Source organism: Coenobita brevimanus, chromosome 93, assembly GCF_032717465.1.
Source record: "Coenobita brevimanus isolate Jiangsu-jjx chromosome 93, ASM3271746v2, whole genome shotgun sequence".
Classification (NCBI taxonomy): Eukaryota; Metazoa; Arthropoda; class Malacostraca; order Decapoda; family Coenobitidae; genus Coenobita; species Coenobita brevimanus.
The window spans coordinates 40,668,488-40,690,061 of record NC_137046.1 but is presented as its reverse complement, the minus strand read 5'-3'; the positions used below and the strand labels follow the sequence as shown (position 1 = coordinate 40,690,061).

The window sequence follows — 21,574 nt, the reverse complement described above, 5'->3', positions numbered from 1 at the left end:
TCTTATTTATCCCCAGATGACTTTTAATTTATTTATTTATTTTAGTTTATACAGACTTGTTGAATTGGGGAGGTTGTATGAAAAACTTCTTCACCGTTTTTTTTTTTTTTCCCAAGTTATGATTCAGTTGTCTGGCGAGAGCAGCGTTAAATCATACAAGACGTCACTGCCCTGAGGGAGTTCTCCCGTCCCACTTCATCTTTTGTCTGTTGGGATTTGTGGAAGTGTAGAGTTTTAACTGCTGGACTCATAAATGCATTTTTTTTTTTTTTTGTCATCTGGTTTCATGGATGTAAAATTTCTTGAGCTTATGTTGTGAATACCATCAGTCGTTTATAACTTATTTTTCGTTAATCCCAATAACTTTATTTAGTCAGTCCTTGCATCCACCAGGCTTTTCGAACTGGAGAGATTAATTATAACCTTCTTTAATCTCCACACTACAGGATATTTACCTTATAATGTAATTTCCCGGTGGTGGCTTGATTAAAATGAAAATATGTCATCGGATGAAGGGATTAACATCACTCATATAGCTATCAAAAACCTTACAACCAGGAAGCATGGACACGAAATTTCTTGAACTAAAGCTGCGTATTGGCTTGTTTTGTATAGACTTTTGACTTCCCCCATGCGGCCACCACACACGTCACAACCAGCCCTGAGCGAATATTACAGAGAAATAAGAGACCAAACATAACTATATCTGAAAAATGTTTGACTAATATGGACACATGATTATTATGACAACTGTTTAAAATCCTTCACGAATACTTCTCTAGACGATCGTCCTCCTCTGTGTGTGTGTGTGTGTGTGTGTGTGTGTGTGTGTGTGTGTGTGTGTGTGTGTGTGTGTGTGTGTGTGTGTGTGTGTGTGTGTGTGTGTGTGTGTGTGTGTGTGCGCGCGGAGGCTTGATTTTTCTCTTAGGGTTACGATGATGATGATGATGAATATCGAGTTGGAGTCAGGTCATGAAATCTCTCTCCATTTAATAGCTGTTTAGTCTTCGTTCATTCATTTCTCACGGCTGTATTCTCAACCATTAGTAGCTCTCTCTCTCTCTCTCTCTCTCTCTCTCTCTCTCTCTCTCTCTCTCTCTCTCTCAAACACTCACTAAGATTATTCGTAGTTGAGTCTTTTTTTTATCAGCGGTTCCAATATGAAAGATGCGTCTGAACATTTTTCGGTCGTGTAATGCCACCAGGGACGCAGGTCGGTCACATAGCTAAATCATTCCTCCTTACATTTCACAAGGGGATGTTAGCTTACCTTTTGAAAGACCGACATCCCTTGGAGTTCCATAGGCAACGTCAAAACTTAGATAGATGGTGAGTTGTACCCTCCTGGCGGCATATGGGGAACGAATGTGCTGTTTGGTAATAGTCTGTGGTTCATACTGTAGCTGGCCCTAAGTGGAGAGGCACCATATTGCTTCCTTATTGTGCTGGGGCTTCCGTGTGGCTGACTCAACGCCTTCATGACCCGCGGCCAACACTGGAAGACAAGTGGTGAGAAAGGGTGTGGTAACAGTGGTTATGGGTACACACACACACACACACACACACACACACACACACACACACACACACACACACACACACACACACATAATACATACAGACAGAAGGACAGATAGATAGATGAATGGATGGATGGATAGATAGATAGATAGATAGATAGATAGAAAGATGGGTGGATAGATAAACAGAGGCAGATAAATAGATAGACAGATAGATAGTTAGACAGACAGACAGATACACATGCGCACATATAGATACATACATACATACCTACTGACACACATGCCACACAAACAACTGCTGTCATGGACATCAATGTTACTGTCAAATGCACTTAATTCTATGACATGCACCGTCTCTTATCACACACACACACACACACACACACACACACACACACACACACACACACACACACACACACACACAGACCGAACTGCTTTCATGAACACGAACGTTTCTGTTGTATACACGTAATTCTGTCACATGCACACACTAGTATGACATGCGAGCACATATACACAAACATGTAAACAAATAAACACATAAACACAAATTTTTGCATAAACACACACACACACACACACACACACACACACACACACACACACACACACACACACACACACACACACACACACAGGGCAGAAGTTTGAGTATGAATGGAAGAAGAAGGACTGAGTGCAGGGAAGTGCAGAGTAAACTGAGCAGGGACAGGGTGGTTCGGGTGACAACGGTACGGGATGGGGTGGAGTGTGGGGAAGGGAGGGGAGGTTGGAGGATTCTAGGAGCTGAAGGAGGAGGGGAAAGTGAGGCTGGGAGGAGATCAAGGGTATGGAGGAAAGGAGAAAATGTGTAAAAAGTGAGAGGGTATGTGGAATAGGATGAAAAGAGTAGAGGAAAAATTTGTGGGAGGTGAAGGAAAACCATAAGGAAAGATAAGTTGAAAATGGTAGAAACGAAGGTTGTAAGGATGATGAGTGGAAAAAAGTCGAATTAAAGGTGGAGGGATGATGACAGGAAGAATGCTGGGAGGTACAGGGTGAACAGGGTAGAAGAGAGGGTTATTTGGGATGAGGGGAAGACGGTAGAATTGATGGCTTGGGGAAGCTGAGAGGGAAATGGTAGTGAGGGTGGGGATGCAGAGGATGGTATGGTGGATGGGTCGAGGCAAAAGTTATGGAGAGTGTCAGGAAGACAGTAGAATCAAGGGAATGGAAAATGCGAGAAAAGGAGGGAAGAGGATGGGAGTGAGATGGTAGAAGGAATGACAAGGAAACAGCTAACAAATGGTCCGTTTTAACATTTGAATTCAGTACTGCAACGCGCTTATTATAATGCAAATATTAAACTTGGGGTAGAAAAATGAGCTTGACACGAATTTACAATGCAAAACATGTACATGTTTCGAAGCTGCAATACAAGAAAGAGTTACTACAATGTCAGAATGCAAAAAAGCAGTCTTCAGGTTTGGTTAAAGTTAGAACGTGGAAGTCAGTAACGGCGATAGTAACAACTGTGGCGGTGACAGTGAATGGTGATGTCAGTGATAGTGACGGTAGTGGTGACCGTGGTGGTATGGAAGCTGGTAGTTAAAACAATAATATGAAAAAATGTTAATGTTAAAATAAGAAAATGAACTAAAAAATGAACTGGTTATGATGAGTAAATTTGTTTTAACGTTCGTGATGGTGAAAGTGGTGGTTGTGGCTGCGTTTGGTGATGCAGATGACTGTATTAGCTGTTAATGGTGACAGTGCTCATGGTAACCAACCGTTAAAAATTAGCCAACTTTTCATATAAAATATAAAACACAGCTGTCAGCTTGTAAATAAGACTACAGAGGGCTACATTCTGGTGAGCTTAGGAGTCTTTCTAGTGTCTTGCCCTTATCTATATATTTTGATTACACACACACACACACACACACACACACACACACACACACACACACACACACACACATAAAATATAGATAGTTAGATAGATAGATAATGTATAAAGGTATGAGACACGAACATCCTTTGCATTAGTAACAAACATGAGTAATATACTGTACACTGTGATAGGCTGCAATAATTTCCTAAGACAGAAATGCTAGAAAACTGTTCAAACCCCCTGGAATACAGTCTAGAGAGTTCTGGACCCGTATTCTCTTCAGATTAGCAGGCTTTTTAACATCTCTTTCTTTCTGATTTACTGTGCCATGTTACAGGTCATTTTTCTCTTGCATGTAATTTATACTATTTATGTTAATGCCGACAGCATAAATAAGAGAATATGTCATCCTATATAAAAGACATGGTAAGAAATAGGCACTGGGAAGCTTCCTTAACTGACAAGAATACGTGCCCTAGAGTCGTATTCTTAGCATAGGAGGCTGTGTAGCTCGTTTGTTAATATTCTCGCCCATGCCTTTCAGCTCATTTTAACATCGACATAAACTGCATACATAAAAAAAAAAAATATACGTGCCATCAACAAAAATAAACTGGTGCGAAAGACGCGTTAGACAGCCTTAATCGACTAAAATACGCGCCTTAATCATTCGTGACGCAAGAGTGAGTTCAGGAGACCAGCCACAATTAATAAAGTCCAAATGGCTCGAGAAAGTACGACAAGAATGGAAATGGAAAGAGGGTCCGTGGGGGGAAAAAAGTGTGTGAGGAGGGAAGGGGGTGGGGTGCTAGGGGAGGGGTAGAAGTGACCACAGAATTAGAGAGGGAGGGATTCTGGGGAGGTGGGGTGTTAGACGAAGGGTAGGAGCGACCATAGAAGGGGGAAGGGGAGTATTCGTGGAAGGGAGGAGTGTCCAGGGAGGGGGTGGAGGGGTCTGAGGAAGCATTAATAAGACCGACAAATTGGCCCCGCCTGCCAGTCTGACACAGGGCCACAGGTGTGTGTGTGTGTGTGTGTGTGTGTGTGTGTGTGTGTGTGTGTGTGTGTGTGTGTGTGTGTGTGTGTGTGTGTGTGTGTGTGTGTGTGTGTGTGTGTGTGAAGGCACATGTGTTTCTTTGTGCGTGTGTGTGTGTGTGTGTGTGTGTGCTTACTTCCGTATGTGTGTGCATAGAAATTTCCTATGTATGTTTGTGTGCATACGAGCCATTGTAGTAATGTATGTACGTATGTTGGTATGTGCGTGGGGTATGTGTATGTGCATGTAGTACACAAATGGTGATATTTTCACTAATGTGGCGTCAGGCATGTGGTGATGGTATTTTGATGGTGGTGGTGATCGCTGTGGTGAGGGTATGATGATAGTGATGGTGGTGATAGTGGCAGTGATGTCTGTAGGGATGACAAAAGTGGCAGTAATAGCAGCAGTGGCAATAATAATAATGGTGGTGATATAAGTCATGGTTGCAGTAGTAATGGTGTCTGAGGTGGTAGCAGTAATGGTTGTGGTAGTGGTGATACTAGTGCTGGCGGTGTTGGTAACGGCGGTAGTACTGCTTGTGGTAGTGATCGTGACAGTAGTGATGGTGACTATAGTAAAGGCGGGGTGGGAAGGGAAGGGGATGAGGGGGAATGGGCGGGGGGCGAGGGCGTCAGCTGTGCGTACTAAAAATTTTCTCCAAAACCAGCGAAAGGAAAAGTAGTCATCGGCAGGAAAAGTAGTTATGAAGGAGGAACTGACACCATATAGCACAGAGACATGGCTGAACAAGTGGATGAATGAGTGGTGGTGGTGGTGGTGGTGGTGGTGGTGGTGGTGGTGGTGGTGGTGGTGATGATGATGATGATGATGATGATGAGAGTTAGGAAAGAAATGAGACTGCTTGTAGCCTATAGTAAGCAGGAAAGGAAGAACTTTAACTAAAATGGTGTTTCCCACACCCACCAACCACTGTAAATACCCATTATTTCATATATATATATATATATATATATATATATATAAAATGTGCTGTGTGTGTGTGTGTGTCTGTGTGTGTGTGTGTGTGTGTGTGTGTGTGTGTGTGTGTGTGTGTGTGTGTGTGTGTGTGGTTATATCCAGTAGTACAAATCATATTAAACCGAACGAAAAGGAAAGTGATGACGAGCAAGGGACTGACAAATTTTACAAAAAATAAACAAAGTTTCTGGCAGCCTACCTTGTTGCCTGCAGCCACTCTGCTGGCTGATACTACAGTGCACATTCGATATGTTTACACACAGCCATTGCTTTGTCTTGGTGATGTTGTTGATGTTCACTGATGATATCTGGGAAACCGTCATGCGTGGTCACACTCCGTACTCCCGATGGCATAGGAGATTTCGTTGCACCTCTTCCTTGGAGATTTATTTTGTACATAACACTTTTTTATTTGTGGTAAGTAGGGGCGCTCACCATCCACTCACTCGATGTAGTGCTGCTCTCGGGTGCCTGCCCTTTCCTCTCTTCCTTCATTCCTTCCTCTTCTGTCGTTCCTTCCCTCACTCTTTCCTCTTCCTTCTGTCTACGGGTGACTACACTGAGTGACAAGCCAAATGGTTTCCTGTACACCAGGAAATCATTTACTACGCTGGGTGGTAACCATATAACCAAATTATGGCGCTTGGTGGTTTTGTGGGTAATTAAGGCGCTTCAATCGGACTGAGCCAGCACATGTTTATATCCAAGGGATGGTTGGGATCTGCTGTTCACATAATGCCACTCAGGGATGAATGAGGCTGGTCATTCTCATCTTAAATGTCAGGACCAACTGGCCTAGCCCCGGGCTCCTACGCTCCTCAAGGGGCAACATTGAATTAGATGATGAATGAAAAAAAAAAAAATTAATGAAAACACTACATTTTTTTTATACCGACGAAGTTTACATCAGTAACATACCCCAGCCTTCTTTCACTCCTTTACTGACTCATCAGGAGCGTAGAGGCTCAGGGCAAGGTTATTCACTCCAGAAATTTAAGGTGAGGCTCATCAGTCACTCACCCCTCGCTAAGCCCCATTTCATGAGCATTAAATCCCAATTTTCCATATCTGAAACAGTATGAACCACCTTCTGTTGGATCAGCCTCATCCACTAGGCCACCAGGCGTCCATTACCTGACTATATGGTTACCAGCCAACGTAGTAAATGGTTTGCTGGAGTACAGAAATTAATTTTGTTTGTCACCCCGTGTACTCATTCGGGGGTAATAGTACATCGAGGGAGTAGATGGGAAGTGCCCTAACAGGAGGATATGAAGGTGTAATATACAAAATAACTCACTGAGGAACAGATGATACCAAAGCTCCAAAGCTAAAGAGAACACGGCCTTTTTTATCGCTCACTCTCACTAGCTCACTGCCTCACACTAATTCACTCTCACTTTTTTTTTTATTATCGCTCACACTTTCACATTCACTCCCTCATTTTTGGTTGTGGTTGCTAAGTGGTTGTTGACTTTCACATGTCCATACACTCGTCATCATATAAGTCGGCAAGCACGTCAAACCCTTCACTACGGGCATGTCTTCACCATTTCTACAACCAGACGAACTGATTCAGCATTATGACTGCTCGTTTATTAGCCATGGAGTTACTCAAGGCTGTATCTAACCCAATCACTTAAAAATTTCTGTTGTAAACTGAGTAAAATCGCCTGGAGATACCATTTTTTCCCCCATAAAGATGTAAATCGTAGTGAAAGGTACGATTATTATATTTTTTTTTTTATGATACAGTTATTGCAACTGCCAGATTATTTCATTCATTATCTGGACCCTACTATTCCTGAGGGGAAGTTAGAATGAAAAAGGCAGTAAAGATTAAAGAAAAATATGTAAGGCAAAGAGGTGACTTAAAAGGATTATGCTGAATGAACCTCTGTTGGGGCGTGGTAATCAGAGTGGTGAACTTCTTAAAAGTCAGATGCGCGCGCGCACACACACACACACACACACACACACACACACACACACACACACACACACACACACACACGAGATACCATAAGTGAAAAGAGTACGGTAGCTCTGGCGTTCTGAGACTCATCTGTGAGGCCTTCAGGTAACTCCTGTCTGGGGGAACAACAGAGGGAAGAAGGGAGGGGCTGTGCAGAGTGGGGAGAGGTAGGAAATAAGCAACAAGGTTGTGCAGAGTGGGGGGGGAGGGAGTCTTAAGACTGGGGGAAGCAAGCAAGCGAGGGGAGCTGTGTAAAGAGGGAGGTCGTGGTACGCTGGCAAAGAGGCTTAGCAGAGAAACGGAGTGGGGAAGTATGCAAGGCGGAGGACACGGTACAAAGAGGTGGTGGGAATGGCATGCAACGGACAGAGGCTGTATAAAGAGTTTGGGGAAATCAGAGGGGGTTGTACAGAGAATGGTCATAGGAAAACAAGCAAGGAAGACTGTACAGAGACGAAGGCAGGAAAATAAGCAAAGAGGGGTGTACAGAGAGTGTGAGGGGGCGAAAATACAAGGAAAGGGTGTGCGGAAAGAGAAGGCAGGAAAACAAGCAAAGGGGGCTGTATAGAAAGTGAGTAAAGGAGTGTCTGTGGAGCGTGGGAGTCAAGCAAGGGAGGCTGTAAACTGAGTGGAGGGGTTGAAGATTAACGTATGTTGGGTAGTAATGCAAACAAAGGGGGATGGGAAAGAAGGCAGGCAAGAGGGGGGGGGAGGGGTTGTACAGAGAGTGATAGTGAAGCTGAGTGACTTCCTCGCGTGCCTCAACCCTCTCATTGCCACACTGACAGTCATGAGTGTTACGTGGAAAGTACGAAAAATTAGCAGCCTTCTTTGCGACTGATTACCGTGCATTGTTAATTACTTTTCAGTGCGCCTAGATGACACTTCTCATTATGTTTCATTATTTCCGTATTTCTGCTTATTCATCTCAGTTTCCTTGCATGTCCTCTGTACGTGACGTTTTTGTGAACTTTCCAGCTCATGAAAGTGGATGTCATTCATATTCTGTTATTACTACCTGTATATATTACTTATGTAAATCCAACTCCATATCTTTCTCACTACCACTGTACCATATTCAAAGTTATGAGCGCTGCGTGGAAAGCCAAAATAATTACTGGTATCGCCCCCCTGCGACAATGTTTTTGCCCGCGTCTCTGTGTGTGTGTGTGTGTGTGTGTGTGTGTGTGTGTGTGTGTGTGTGTGTGTGTGTGTGTGTGTGTGTGTGTGTGTGTGACCACTGTCTGTGTATCTTTCACCATTACATCTCATGAAGGGCTTGAGCTATCAACATAAAACCTTCAGGGTGACGAGATATGGCCAAAATCTTGGACGAGTTCGAAAATGGGCACTCGGGGTCAAGGTTACCTAAATGGCTGCCAAAGGTCAAATAGTTTTTATCACCCACCTTTAGCACCCTTATATCTCATGAATGGCTGCAGCTATCAACATGAAACCTTCAGAGTATCATGATATGGCCAAAATTTTGGACGAGTTCGAAAATGGGCACCCGGGGTCAAGGTCACCAAAATGGCTACTAAAGGTCAATTAGTTTCTTTAATATGGATTGGCTTTTTGTGACACGCGATGACTGAATTCCGTAGAGTTTTGCGAATTTTCTTCACATTTGTAAGTAGCTTGCAACTTGGCCAACAGCATACTCTGGCGGGCGTTTAGCATTCGGCTCTCGAATGATTTTCTTTCATTATATCCAATCTTAGTCACTGATTATATGCACAGCATTTTGTTTCTCACTCACCATACTGGAAGGCACCTCATTTTAGTACCGTATCATCTGTTGTCATTTTGTAAGGGTCATTTCACTTGTTGCACACTGAAGGTCATTAATACCTCGAAGAAAGTCAGAATGTAGTAATGAATCATTCTTTCTTGTAACTGTTTTTGGTGTTTCCTTGTTAGCTTTCCAGCACACCAAAATGGAAGACGATTTATTCTGTTATCATATTGTATATCAAAAACGACTTCCATCTCACAGTTCTCTTTTCTTTTCCAATATCCCTCGCTGATGACATTAACTGTTTGTTCATTTACTTTTCTATTTAATCTAGTTTATTTTCTACTCGATATATCTAAAGCTTCTGACACACTGTGGTACCGTTCCCTGCTATCCAAAGTCCCTTGCTATGGACTAACGTCTTTCGTTCCTCTGATTTCCTCATACCTCAGTGGCAGAAAGATAAAAGTAGATGATGCATATTCCAATTTCCACTCAATTAACATCGGCGTGCCACAAGGATCTGTGATGGCTCCAACCCTATTTCTGATTCATACTAGTGATCTCTTATCTGTCACCCATGGTCCCATCCATTCAAGATGACTCGGCATTGCACAGTTCATTCACATTTGAACACCCTTTCACAGGGTTTAATATCTCTAGCTCACAACTCAGTACAGCTATCTCCATACATCGGGACTTATCTAGGATCACTGAATGGGGACAAAGTAACCTTGTCTCATTTAATGCTAGTAAAACCAATTGTATACGATTTACTAATAGACAGATATTGCCAGATTTCGGTATTACCTTCAGTGCTACTGATGTTCCTGTCTCCAAAAGTATTGAGGTTCTCGGTGTTTCACTTAACAATGCCCTAAGCTGGACCTCTCATGTCCAATCACTTGCTAAAGCCGCCTCAAAGAAGCCTGGATTGTTGTGCAGAGTTCGTAGCTTCTTCACTGACGAGCAGTTGGCTATAGTTTGTTGAGTCATGTGCGCTCTCAGCTGGAATATTGCTCACCCTTGTGGAATGGATGTGGAGAGGTTGCATTAAAACAACTAGACAAAATTCAGAGCAGGGCTGTTGGAATTATTAATGTCCCTGCTATTACAAATAAACTGCCTCCCCTACAGGTAGGAAAGAATGTTGCCTCCCTTGCATTATTTTGCAGATGCTTTTGCTGCGTGTGCTCAAAGTTGCATCCATTGTGCCACCTCTCCATGCCTTCCCCTGTGCTACACGGGCATCTGGTAGCGCTCATGACGGGAATGTCACGCTGCCATAGCAGAACTTCCACCTATCAGAAATCTTTTTTTCACCGAACTGCATCTCTTTGGAATTCGCTTCCCCAGAGTTGTTTCCCCCAAACTTCAACCTAAAGCTGTTCAAGTCTAACTGTTACAGATTTTTAATGAATGGAGGACACCAGTAATCTAGTGTATGGATTATTATTTTTTTAAATGCGTTTGTTTATCCTTCCTCTGTTCTGTTATTCAAAAAAAAAAAAAAACACTATTGATGGGAAACAATGATGATGGTGATGATGATGATGATGATGATGATGATGATGATGATGATGATGAGGAGGAGGAGGAGGAGAAGGAGGAGGAGGACGACGACGACGACGACAAGGAAAATTTTCCATAAGTCTTTACCGAACAAGCGCAGCCTTTTTCATAATTTCTATTGAAATGGGTCTTTCACAGATGACTTGTTATTTTTCCTGGATCACCACAGCTACTGGGCATTTTTATAAACTTACCTCTGAAAGCTATAAATGAGGATTTAGAATGCGTAAATATTGTGACGACCCCCAGCAATAGCTGGCCATATTTAATGTTCCTAACGTGCTTTTTCAAATCTGAAAGCTGGCTGTCAAACGCGCTAGGTTAGGTTGGATTAGGTTTGGTGTGGTTAGATTAGGTCTGGTTAAATAATTTGGTTTTCCATAGCTTTGACACGGAATACACAGACACGTCCAGACAAAGCGATGGTTGGTAATCTACGTGTCCAATCAGAGATTGTCGGTAAGCATTGCTGCGGGCGACCTGCCCGCTTCCTTATAAATGCCCATATACTGTATAGATATATATTCTTTTTCAATCACTTCGTGCAGTCATAATTTAATAGTTAACTATCTGTGTTGTATATATACCAAAATTACTTGCCTTGAAATCGTGTTTTTGTTGATATATGTGGAATTGCCGATCTCGTTTGATAAAGAATTACCGTTTTCTACATCACATCAATGCAGGCACACAGTATTCCTTTTCTGATCCCTTCTGTTTCTAATTGTATTTCAAATCTGCGTCAATTCTAGCATATTTCCACATGTCTATTTTTTTGTTTCTATCATTTTGATTTCCAGTCTTATTTTTCTGTGATGGACATGTGATATTTAACCCTAATGTGCTTTACTTCTAACATTAATACAAGCTCTTACCAATGTTATTCTTTCTTATCTCCAGGTGGCTTTACGATTTTCGCCCCCTCGGACTCTGCCTTCTCCTTGCTGCCCCGCTCTGCCGTGTCGCAACTGCAGAACAACACTGATAAGCTGCGCGAGGTGGTGCTCTTCCACGTTGTCCAGGGCGAGCTAAGACTCACTGATTTCGCCGACAACGATATGCTCAGTTCGGCCTCGCCACGGGGTCGCAAACTAAGGCTCAATGTCTACCAGCACGGCGCAGACAGTCAGGTAAAGCCACGTGGGTAAAGCAATAAGTAGGACACTCGTGCTTGCATGAAATCAAACTTTAATTTTATGTCGTTTGAAAGATGTTTAGATTTCCAACTTGTCTGAGAGTATCGCCTTTACCTGTTCTCTCTCACAAAAAGCGTAGGTTACAAAATTTTACGTCAGTGATGTTTCCCACTTTATATTTCACAGAATGGGTGTACGGTCCACTTCACTAGATACACTGATTTTCAAGATTTTGTCCACCCATATAAATAAGGAACTGCGAAAAGGTTTAGGATGATGATGAAGAATGACCAAATACCTACATATATTGCTACTGCGCAATTAAATGCCATATAATCTAAGAGACTAACAAAATCTGTGGAATACATTACACAATGGTATGCAGGTCGTGACGGTGAACGGTGCTCGGGTGAAGCGGCACGACATGCTGGCCACCAACGGAGTTATCCACGTCATCGACAAGGTGCTCTACCCTATGGCAGACCTCTCCATCCTCGACCACCTTACGTCATGTGATACGTTTACTGGTGAGTTAATCAAGCGCAGCACTTCTGATTACTACAGTATAATTCATTCAGGCAGAGGACGTCATATTTATTTTGTTCCGTTAGCAGATTTAATTATTTAAGGAAATTAAGATACCTTTTAGGCATCCACTCCTTAAAATATATAAATTTAAACTTTTCTAGTGATTTTTGTTTTAGCTTTATGTATTAAACAGACGAGTACATTGGCACCTCTCCACTACAGTGACATTTCCCCTCTGTGGCTTGTCAACAGTCCGTATTTCCCATGAGCTGAAATGGAACCGACGAGTGAGGTGACGCTGTTCAAGAAAATTTTTCACGATCTTTCTCTACACCCAGAGTTTATATGTACTTATCAAATAGAAATAAAAAATATTAAGCTTTTATTGATATGTAATAACACTGAGATGAAAAACAATAGTGAACAATGACCTACTATCATCTTCCTCTCTATCACAATGAAAAAAAGATGGAGCAATCAGAAGGTGCAACACCCGCCCTCACCGAATGGTTAATGGGCCGAACATTAGACTTCACCCTGTGGCCTTGACCTTCGACAATGTACTCTCTATTTTTTGAAATACTTTATTCATGTCGAACCCTAAACCCTTCGGCCAAGGTCGGTCAAAGTTGCTCAAGTTGACTTTGTCCAGTGACCTTGACCTTTGACTTTTCCCTGTGATCTTGAGCTTATTATGAAAATCGAATTCTTATATCCTTGTCCTTGCCCAGAACCCTTCTTCAAAATTTGATGAAAACTGCGTTAAAAGCTATTTAAGTTGACCTAACCATGAGACCTTGACCTTTGGCTTATTGTTAATAAAAAAAAAAATAATAATAATAATAAGGTTTTTAGTAATTTTGTTCACACTCAGAAACACATTAAACTTTGACCGTGTCCTCTGACCTTGACCTTTGACTGACTACTGAAAATCGAATTCCTTCATTCTTGCATTACCCTAACCCTTCCACAAGTCTGGCCTGAATCGGATAAAAACTCTAAGGTGACCTTGTTGGGTCATACTTTGACCTGCCCTTTTAATATATTGTTCTAAAAAATATTATATCCACCCATTGGCTGGCCCTCTACCCTTCCACTAAATTTGGTTAAAACGATAAAAACTATTTTGATTTGTATTGTTTTTACACACACACACACACACACACACACACACACACACACACACACACACACACACACACACACACACAGCAGAGCATAGTTCTTGTTCTTCCTTCACGGGTGCGGGTGTAATAAATTTGGGTAGCACAGCCATAAACCCTGTTAAATTCTCCCGGTATCCTCTCCATCCTCCCTCACCCCCAGTCCTGATGCTTCTAAGCAAGAAATATTCTTCATTGCTCAGGGGCCAATGTAGCAGTGACTGGAGCAGGCCTTACCCCGGTGTTGGAACAGGAGGGGCCTTTCACAATTTTCCTCCCCACCACCGAGGCTTTCGCTGCCATTGACAATGCAACAGTCTCCAGCTTCATCCAGAACATCACTCTTCTTCAACGTAAGTCTCGCAGTTTTATATTCATAATCAACATCTATATCCTCTGTTTACTTGTGCTGAATTGGTTATCCCCCCCCCCCCATTTAGCTGACTGTAAGTGTTGTGTTCTTACTGTACAGTTAAGATGTCTGGATCCGTATTTTCCCAACCATGATCTTACGGTACATTTATTTGCAGTTTGATGATTAATATATATTCTTTTATCATGTTGGCTGTATTACATGGTTCATTTTGAGAAGATTTGCACATGCATGCAAATGTCAGCCGTGTTCACCTGATCGAGACTGTCTGTGCTGTACAGTCTGTCCATTCCTCTACCCTTGCAGTTATTTTGTAGAACCTTTTGTATGTACCAGATATTCTTGTTTACTTCTTGGTGATCATCCCACAACATTCACACCTAAATCTTTCTACATGAGATTTAACCCTCCTTCCTTTCCTAATGTCCAAACTACTGTACTTCAATTTCCCCCAGTGTATCAAAATCAAAACATTCGATTCCCAGCTAACCTTTCAGCCACTCATTGACAATTGTATCATATGCAGCTTTGTCATTCAGCAATTCACATCCATCTGGCCAGCATCACAATGTATTAATGTAAATCTATGGATGTTGTTCTTATTTTATTGTTCGTTTCACTTTCATAAAGCATTTAATTTCTTACACATGCAGTTTTGCAGTTTTCCGTTTGTGAAAAAGTAAGTTCCCTAAATACCAAAAGCTAACAATTCCTTACATTTCTGTTATCCACACCCAACTCTGCAATACAGTAGTGTAAGGAACCTGTGGGATGACCCTACAGTGTCAGTAGCTTACCTGCAGATGATGGGTATGCTTGACCAGGCACAACAAAGTTAAGTAACAACTAACTCTAGCAATGAAACCAGCTTTAGCTACTCCTCCTTTGCATCAAAGATAATTTCAGTCAGATGACAGAATTCCTTTATGCACTTTAAATACACATCCACCGTCTCGTAATACATATAGGCCTTTCACCATGGTCATCCCTACATAGGCTACACAGCACTAGAAGTCTGTATCTTATCATTGTTTACAGCACAGTACAGTCTCTAGGCTATACTATAAAGCAGCTTTGCCTGTGTTTGTACAGTGTGTGTGTGTGTGTGTGTGTGTGTGTGTGTGTGTGTGTGTGTGTGTGTGTGTGTGTGTGTGTGTGTGTCTGCGCGCGCGCACGTTGTTGATCAACCACAGCCTGTCTAGCTGAGCAGACCCATCAACCGCAGGCAAGCAACCGCCCCTGCGGGGCCATCCCATGCAGTGAACTGTTTTCGTGCAGTTGGTAATGTCTTGCAACGGTGAGGCATGGGGAAAAATGTGGAGATTTGGTTCCCAGATGGACGCTGTGATTGCGTCACTCCACACAATTAGCAGGGGCATGATAACAGGTTCTAAATCAACCCGTTATCTGGTTAAGTGGTTACCTTGTGTGTGTGTGTGTGTGTGTGTGAGACAAGAAACTATTCCAACCAAACTGAACATCACTGGATGTGGCATATTTGTCCTATCTTTTCATAGATGTGTGTGTAGAAACTTACAAGTCATCCTGGAATTGGAGCTTGGTGACTGGGTAGGAAGGTTGGAAGACAGATGGGTCTGGGCGAGTGGTTGGGATGGGGTGAGTAGGTAGATGGGTAGAATGGGTGGTGTGTGTGTGTGTGTGTGTGCAGGGGTGAGTGTGGGTAGGAAGGTTGGGTGGGTAAGGCAGGTGAATGGTTGGGATGGATGGGTGAGTAGGCTTTGTGGGTGAATATGCGGATGTGTGGTTTCCCAGAGCACAAGGCAGCAGGGTTATGTTTGCTAGTTTATCTGATTCAACCTGCTACTGGCTAATGAGCACTCCTTGCCTCAGATGTGCTGATGTACCACATAGTGCCTGGTGCGTACTTCAGTGAGGGTCTCCGTGATGGCATGTGGCTCCCAACCTTGGCACAGGAGCAGGAGCTACAGCTGAGAGTCACTTCCGATGGATATTCACGTCAGTACCTTTTTATCCCGCTCTACTTGATGAAAAACACTAATTTTCAGCTCCATAGTTCCTACAACACAAGAGGGGGCAGGGTGATGAAACTACGATTTCCTTTTCCACTATAGTAATTTTATTTCATAAAGGAGACTGAAAGGCTCTGTAATGAGGTCAACATAAGCCTGCATTGCCATAGGCAATGTGGGGATCCTCTCTTTGGTTCAAGTGTATCATGTGAGCATGTGGAGCATGGGGGGTCTTCATTTGAACCTCGGCCAGTACGATGATGAATTTGGTATCGTATGACCTTTTCATTGGTTGGCAGTGGTTTGGGATGTGAGGCAAGGCTTGGCTGGCGATATGATTCAGATGGGATGCATTTATGGTCTGAGCTGGCAGCGTCCTTGCCACTGTTCGTCCAGGGGATGGGCCGCAGGTTCCGTCACCCTGCTCCCCAGTTGTGATCTCCAGTGCCACGCAACCTATGCACCTGTGTGTGTGTGTGTGTGTGTGTGTTTAAAACTCACTAAATTAAATCACTAAGGGAAGAAAAAAGTAGTGTAATGGGTCTGTATAAGCCAGCATTGCCAAGGGCACTGTGGGGATCCTCTCTATGGCTCAAAATGTAGGCTAATGTATGTGTATTCGGAGCACGGGGGGCCTGCATAAGAATCTCTACCAGTACAGTGATTAATTGCACATGGCATTCTTACCTCAAAATTTCACCACCCAGTGTGACAATGAGAAACAGGGTGCGGATGATAATAAGATGGATGACTGAAAAAGTGTGTATGCAGGATAGATGGAAATAAATGCAGTATGTCATAAAAATACACATAAAGTATTCTACTTATCAATGAATACAGCAGGATAACACATAGGTAAATGGATGTCCTGTATGATAATAAACATGAAGGGTAGCAAAAATACATAAAAGGTAAATGTTGTAAGGTTTTTGTCATTCATGATGTTCTGCTTTTGAACCTGACTTTTTTGTTTTGAGAACCTCACATGCCTCTTACAGTAAGGAGGCTGGAATCAGCATCCATTAATTCCTTCATTACAACTCATTTACTTACGGTAATGTAATTAAGTGAGATGGATTAAGTGGTGATGGATGGAATATCTCAAATTTGTTGTATGCCGATGATGCAGTGCTACTTGCAAATTCTGGACAAGAACTTGGTAGACTAGTGCAGAGTTTTGCTGATGTCTGTGAGTTTCGTGCCTGGAGAGTAAAAATGTAGAAAAGAGTAAAGTGATGGTAAACGAGAAAGAAGATGACTCCCAGTGTGATGTTACAGTGAATGGAGAGAGACTGGAACTGGTGAGAGTTCATGAAAATACCTGGGTACAGTGACAGAAAAGAGGAAAATGTGCAAAAGAAGTGGAAAGTAGAGTGATACAAGGAAGGAGAGTAGCTGGTGCAATGAATTAGTCCTTGATGAGAAACAGAGGCTTGAGTGTTGCAGCTGCGCGAGGCTTACTTGAAGAAGTGTTAGTGCAAACTTTAACATATGGATGTGAGACTATGGTGTGGCATGAAAATGATAAGTCAAGAGTGAGAGCAGTGGAGATGGGACTGCTGAGCAATGTATGTGGAGTGCAGAGTGTGGATAGGATACGAAATAGTGTGTTTCGTGAAAGATGCGGAGTGAGGAAGTCGGTGGACATTGGAATCGAAGAGAGTGCACTGAGATGGTATGGTCATGTGGAGAGAATGGATAACAATAGAGTGGTGAAAAAAGTATATCTTAGCGAATTTAAAGGAGGGAAGAGGCGAGGTAGGTCAAGGAGAAGGTGGAGGGATATGGTGGATGAGTGTGTGAGGAACAGAGGTATGGAAGTCAGTGAGGCTAGGGGACTGACAAGAGATCGAGCTGGCTGGATGAATATTGTGAGAAGCGCATGGTCTGGGATTTGGCAACCCTTTTTAATGTGACAACATTCGGATTGACTCTATCGGATACGTTTATGTGACGCTGCAGAATGTGGTGAAAGTTTTTGACGTATCCGATAGAGCTAGGATTCTGGGGGTTTGAATGATGAGTGAATGGAAATGTGGCCCATTGGACTGGGCAAAGTTGGGCTGTCTGGACGTTGGTACTCCTTACCCTGCCCTAGGGTGGGAAAAGGGATCCGGATGATGATGATGATGATGATGAATTACAGCAATTCTTCCTGCCAACAGACTCAGTACAATGCTTTAATTACCAGTACAATACTTTAACTACCAGTAACATGGTTAAGTAGTATACAGCAGTGGAAAGTCAGTGTCAGTGAAGATCAGTGCCTTTAAAAAAAAAAAAAAAAAAAAAAAAAAAAAAAAAAAGCGTACTTTAGCCATAAGATCTTGTGCCAAATAACTTGTGAAAGAATGTAACATTTCCATTTCTACAGGAGCTTGCATGTGTTTATGGCTATTTGCCCGTACACAACTTTTGAACATAACATTTGTAAAACTTACGCAATTTCTTTGTTACTTTCCTACAGGTCAGTATACAGCAGTGGAAAGTCAGTGTCAGTGAAGACCAGTGCCTTAAAAAAAAAAAAAAAAAAAAAAAAAAAAAAAAAAAAAAAGCGTACTTTAGTCAGTGTCAGTGAAGACCAGTGCCTTAAAAAAAAAAAAAAAAAAAAAAAAAAAAAAAAAAAGCGTACTTTAGCCATAAGATCTTGTGCCAAATAACTTGTGAAAGAATGTAACATTTCCATTTCTACAGGAGCTTGCATGTGTTTATGGCTATTTGCCCGTACACAACTTTTGAACATAACATTTGTAAAACTTACGCAATTTCTTTGTTACTTTCCTACAGGTCGGCTGGCCGGGGTTGGTCATTCAGCACAAGTGATCAAGCATGACATCATTGCCACTAATGGAGTCATACATGTAATTGATACAGTTTTGAGACCAGAGCTGGAAACACCGATTTGTGGCCACTTCTAGCACAGGGTTGGTGGTTAGTCCTGGGTAAATGGTCATTAATATAGTATAGAGAGCGGAAAACTGACGCATCTGAAGTCCAGCCTCACCCATATTTTAAGATTTATTACAAACATCTGTGCGCAAGAATAAAAGAAGTGCTAAAATCGATCAGGATTTTTCTGTGGTCTAAAATGTTGTTCATCTAAAGAACTCTTGAATTCTCATGCACAGTATGAGTCTCTTGATACTGTGTACAGTACATGCAAATGAAAAAATTATCTAACTTATATCCTAGTGGATCTCTTAGTTCTGGTTTGGATCTGCTCAGCTCATGTATACCGACAGTCAGTACTGTAGCTCTTTTGCACAACCTGATCTATTTTATATCCAAAGATTGTTAAGAAACTACTGGCTTTAACCTACATTCATCATAATGCACTGTGCCTGGAAGTAATACACTGCATTACATCTTAGAAAACATCTATCACTACAACACTGTATGCATTCAGTAATGCTCAGTTTGCAGCAGCATAATTAAACAATCAGTGCATTTTAACACTAAACATTTACACTTGTACATGCACTTAGGATTTTTGTATATGAGTTAACCAGAAATATAGCAAACCAGACACATACTACACCATACTTAGTAAGAATGCCATATAACAAACTTCATTACCTATCTAATTATGGTATAGGATGCAAGAGTGTAAGAGTTGTATATAAAAGTATGCTTGAGCAGCTTTTCAATTACTTTGATTTGCAGTAATGCATTTCCATTACACAATACAGGTAGTGTGTGTTAAATATATCTGAAGGCATATCTCCTACAAACCAAATCTTGGTCCATCACAGAGACAGACCAGCATTTCCACCATACCGCCATCAAAATCACCTTTTGACATCTCACTCCCTACCACTGGCGTATCCTTGGGGGAGGGGGAGAGGGCTGGAGGGAGGGTCCAGACTTCTCTGTCAGACTCCTTGCCCCTCATTAGAAAGTTTGGTATTTAATGTGTGCACATTGTGTGGCAGTGGACCCCCATAATAGGACTTGGCCCCACCTTGGGCTTCACCTGCTACTGCTCCTTACAGGGGTCCCCCACCCCAATCCCTAGCGTATGGCAGTAACAAAACTGCCCTATGACTTCTTTGTCCATACGTGCTCCTCTCACTCTGCTGCTTCTCTTCCTCTAACTGTCATCCCCAGTGCACTGTTCCACTTATTTCATCCACACATCATACTCATACAGTTGCCATCTTCCAACAGTACCCTCATTCTGTCTCTAGATGTTTCTTTGACACACTACCTATATGCATTCTTCCAGTGTGTCCATACCAACACAGAGTTCATCTTTTCATCCAATCAGCAGTACTGCAACTCACTTCTATAACCCATTCTTTCATCTCAAAGCTCTCATGAACTAATTTGTTAATTATACTTATAACTATTTGAACAAGGCCATTTCTGCAGCCTCTAACACAGAAAGTTTTCAATCACTCACTGCTAAGTTTGAATCTCGTGTTGGAGTGTCAAAAGTGGCACACTATTACAGGGTCTTCACTACATCATACAGCTATAAAGATCATAAGACCTGTGTAACTACTGCATCACCAGAGTTATCAGGATTCCTCCTGTTTACACACAGATTTTTAATTCAAACTCCTTCACCAAAGGGTATGGCAATATTAATTTGCCCTAAATTAAAGGAATGCTTGAATATGCCGCTTGATAGACCATGAATCCTGGAGGTTATATCTTGGGATGCTGTAAAATATGCTATGAAATAAATGATGGTGTGGTTTACAGAAAATGGTAGTGCAAACAAAATGTGCAAGGGTAACTGTACTGTAAGCAAAATGGGATTGTATTATGCAAGTAACTGTAGACAAAATGGAGTTCTGTTATACATGTATCATATGAGGTCTGTTCAGAAAGTACCTGACCTTAGGCTCTAAAAAAATAAATAGCTACCCTGTTGAACTAGGACACTAATTCCCCTCAAAGTTGGCCCCTTCTGACTCGGCACACATAGCCCAGCGTTCTTTCCACTGCCTGAAACATTTCTCAAAGTCAGTTTTCAGCATCTCCTGCAGGCGCTTTGTTGCATTCGTCATGCTCTCTTCTGTTGGATGAATGTTGCTCAAGACATGTTGGAGTGTGCAAATCGCAATCCAGATATTCTGAAGACTGGTATCACTGGAGATGAGACCTGGCTGTACAGGTCACCCAGAAACCAAAGCAAAGCCATCCCAGAAGAAGCATGCAGGGTCATCTTGGCCAAAAAAAGCACGACAGGTCCACAGCAAGGTGAAGTGCACTCGCATGTTGCCAGTTTTTTTTCGACTAACGTGGTGTTGTGCATCACAAATACACATCAGAAGGTCAGACTGTCAACACACATTGCTGTACTTCCTTGATGTTATCCATCATCTTCATCATGCAATTCAGTAGAAGAAACCAGACCTCTGGAAAGTGGCAGGTTGGAAACTGCACCATGACAACGCCCCTGACCGTTCTTCTAAGCCGATTCAGGAATTTTTGGCCAAGCGCAACATCCCACAGGTTCGGTAGACTCCCTACTCAGCAAACATGGTGCCATGTGGCATTTGGTTATTCCCCAAGCTCAAAACTTCACTGAAGGGTTTCCGATTTTAGACCAGAGAAGAGATCATGATGAATGCGATGAAGCTCCTGCAGGAGATGCCAAAAACTGACTGAAAATTTTTTAATGCAGTGGAGAGAACACTGGGCTACATGTGCCTACTTTGAGGGGTATTAGTGTCC

General features: G+C 42.2%; 1 protein-coding gene across 1 annotated transcript in view; it reads left to right on the top strand.

The window, feature by feature from the left end:
• Positions 1-18,807, top strand: part of LOC145412410 (uncharacterized) — a 47,159-nt gene extending 28,352 nt beyond the window's left edge. The window contains exons 2-6 of the mRNA XM_080282296.1: positions 11,599-11,828; positions 12,220-12,361; positions 13,729-13,878; positions 15,750-15,875; positions 18,677-18,807. Coding sequence (XP_080138422.1) covers positions 11,599-11,828; positions 12,220-12,361; positions 13,729-13,878; positions 15,750-15,875; positions 18,677-18,807 — 779 coding nt within the window. The remainder of the gene's footprint in view (positions 1-11,598; positions 11,829-12,219; positions 12,362-13,728; positions 13,879-15,749; positions 15,876-18,676) is intronic.
• Positions 18,808-21,574: the final 2,767 nt, after the last annotated feature.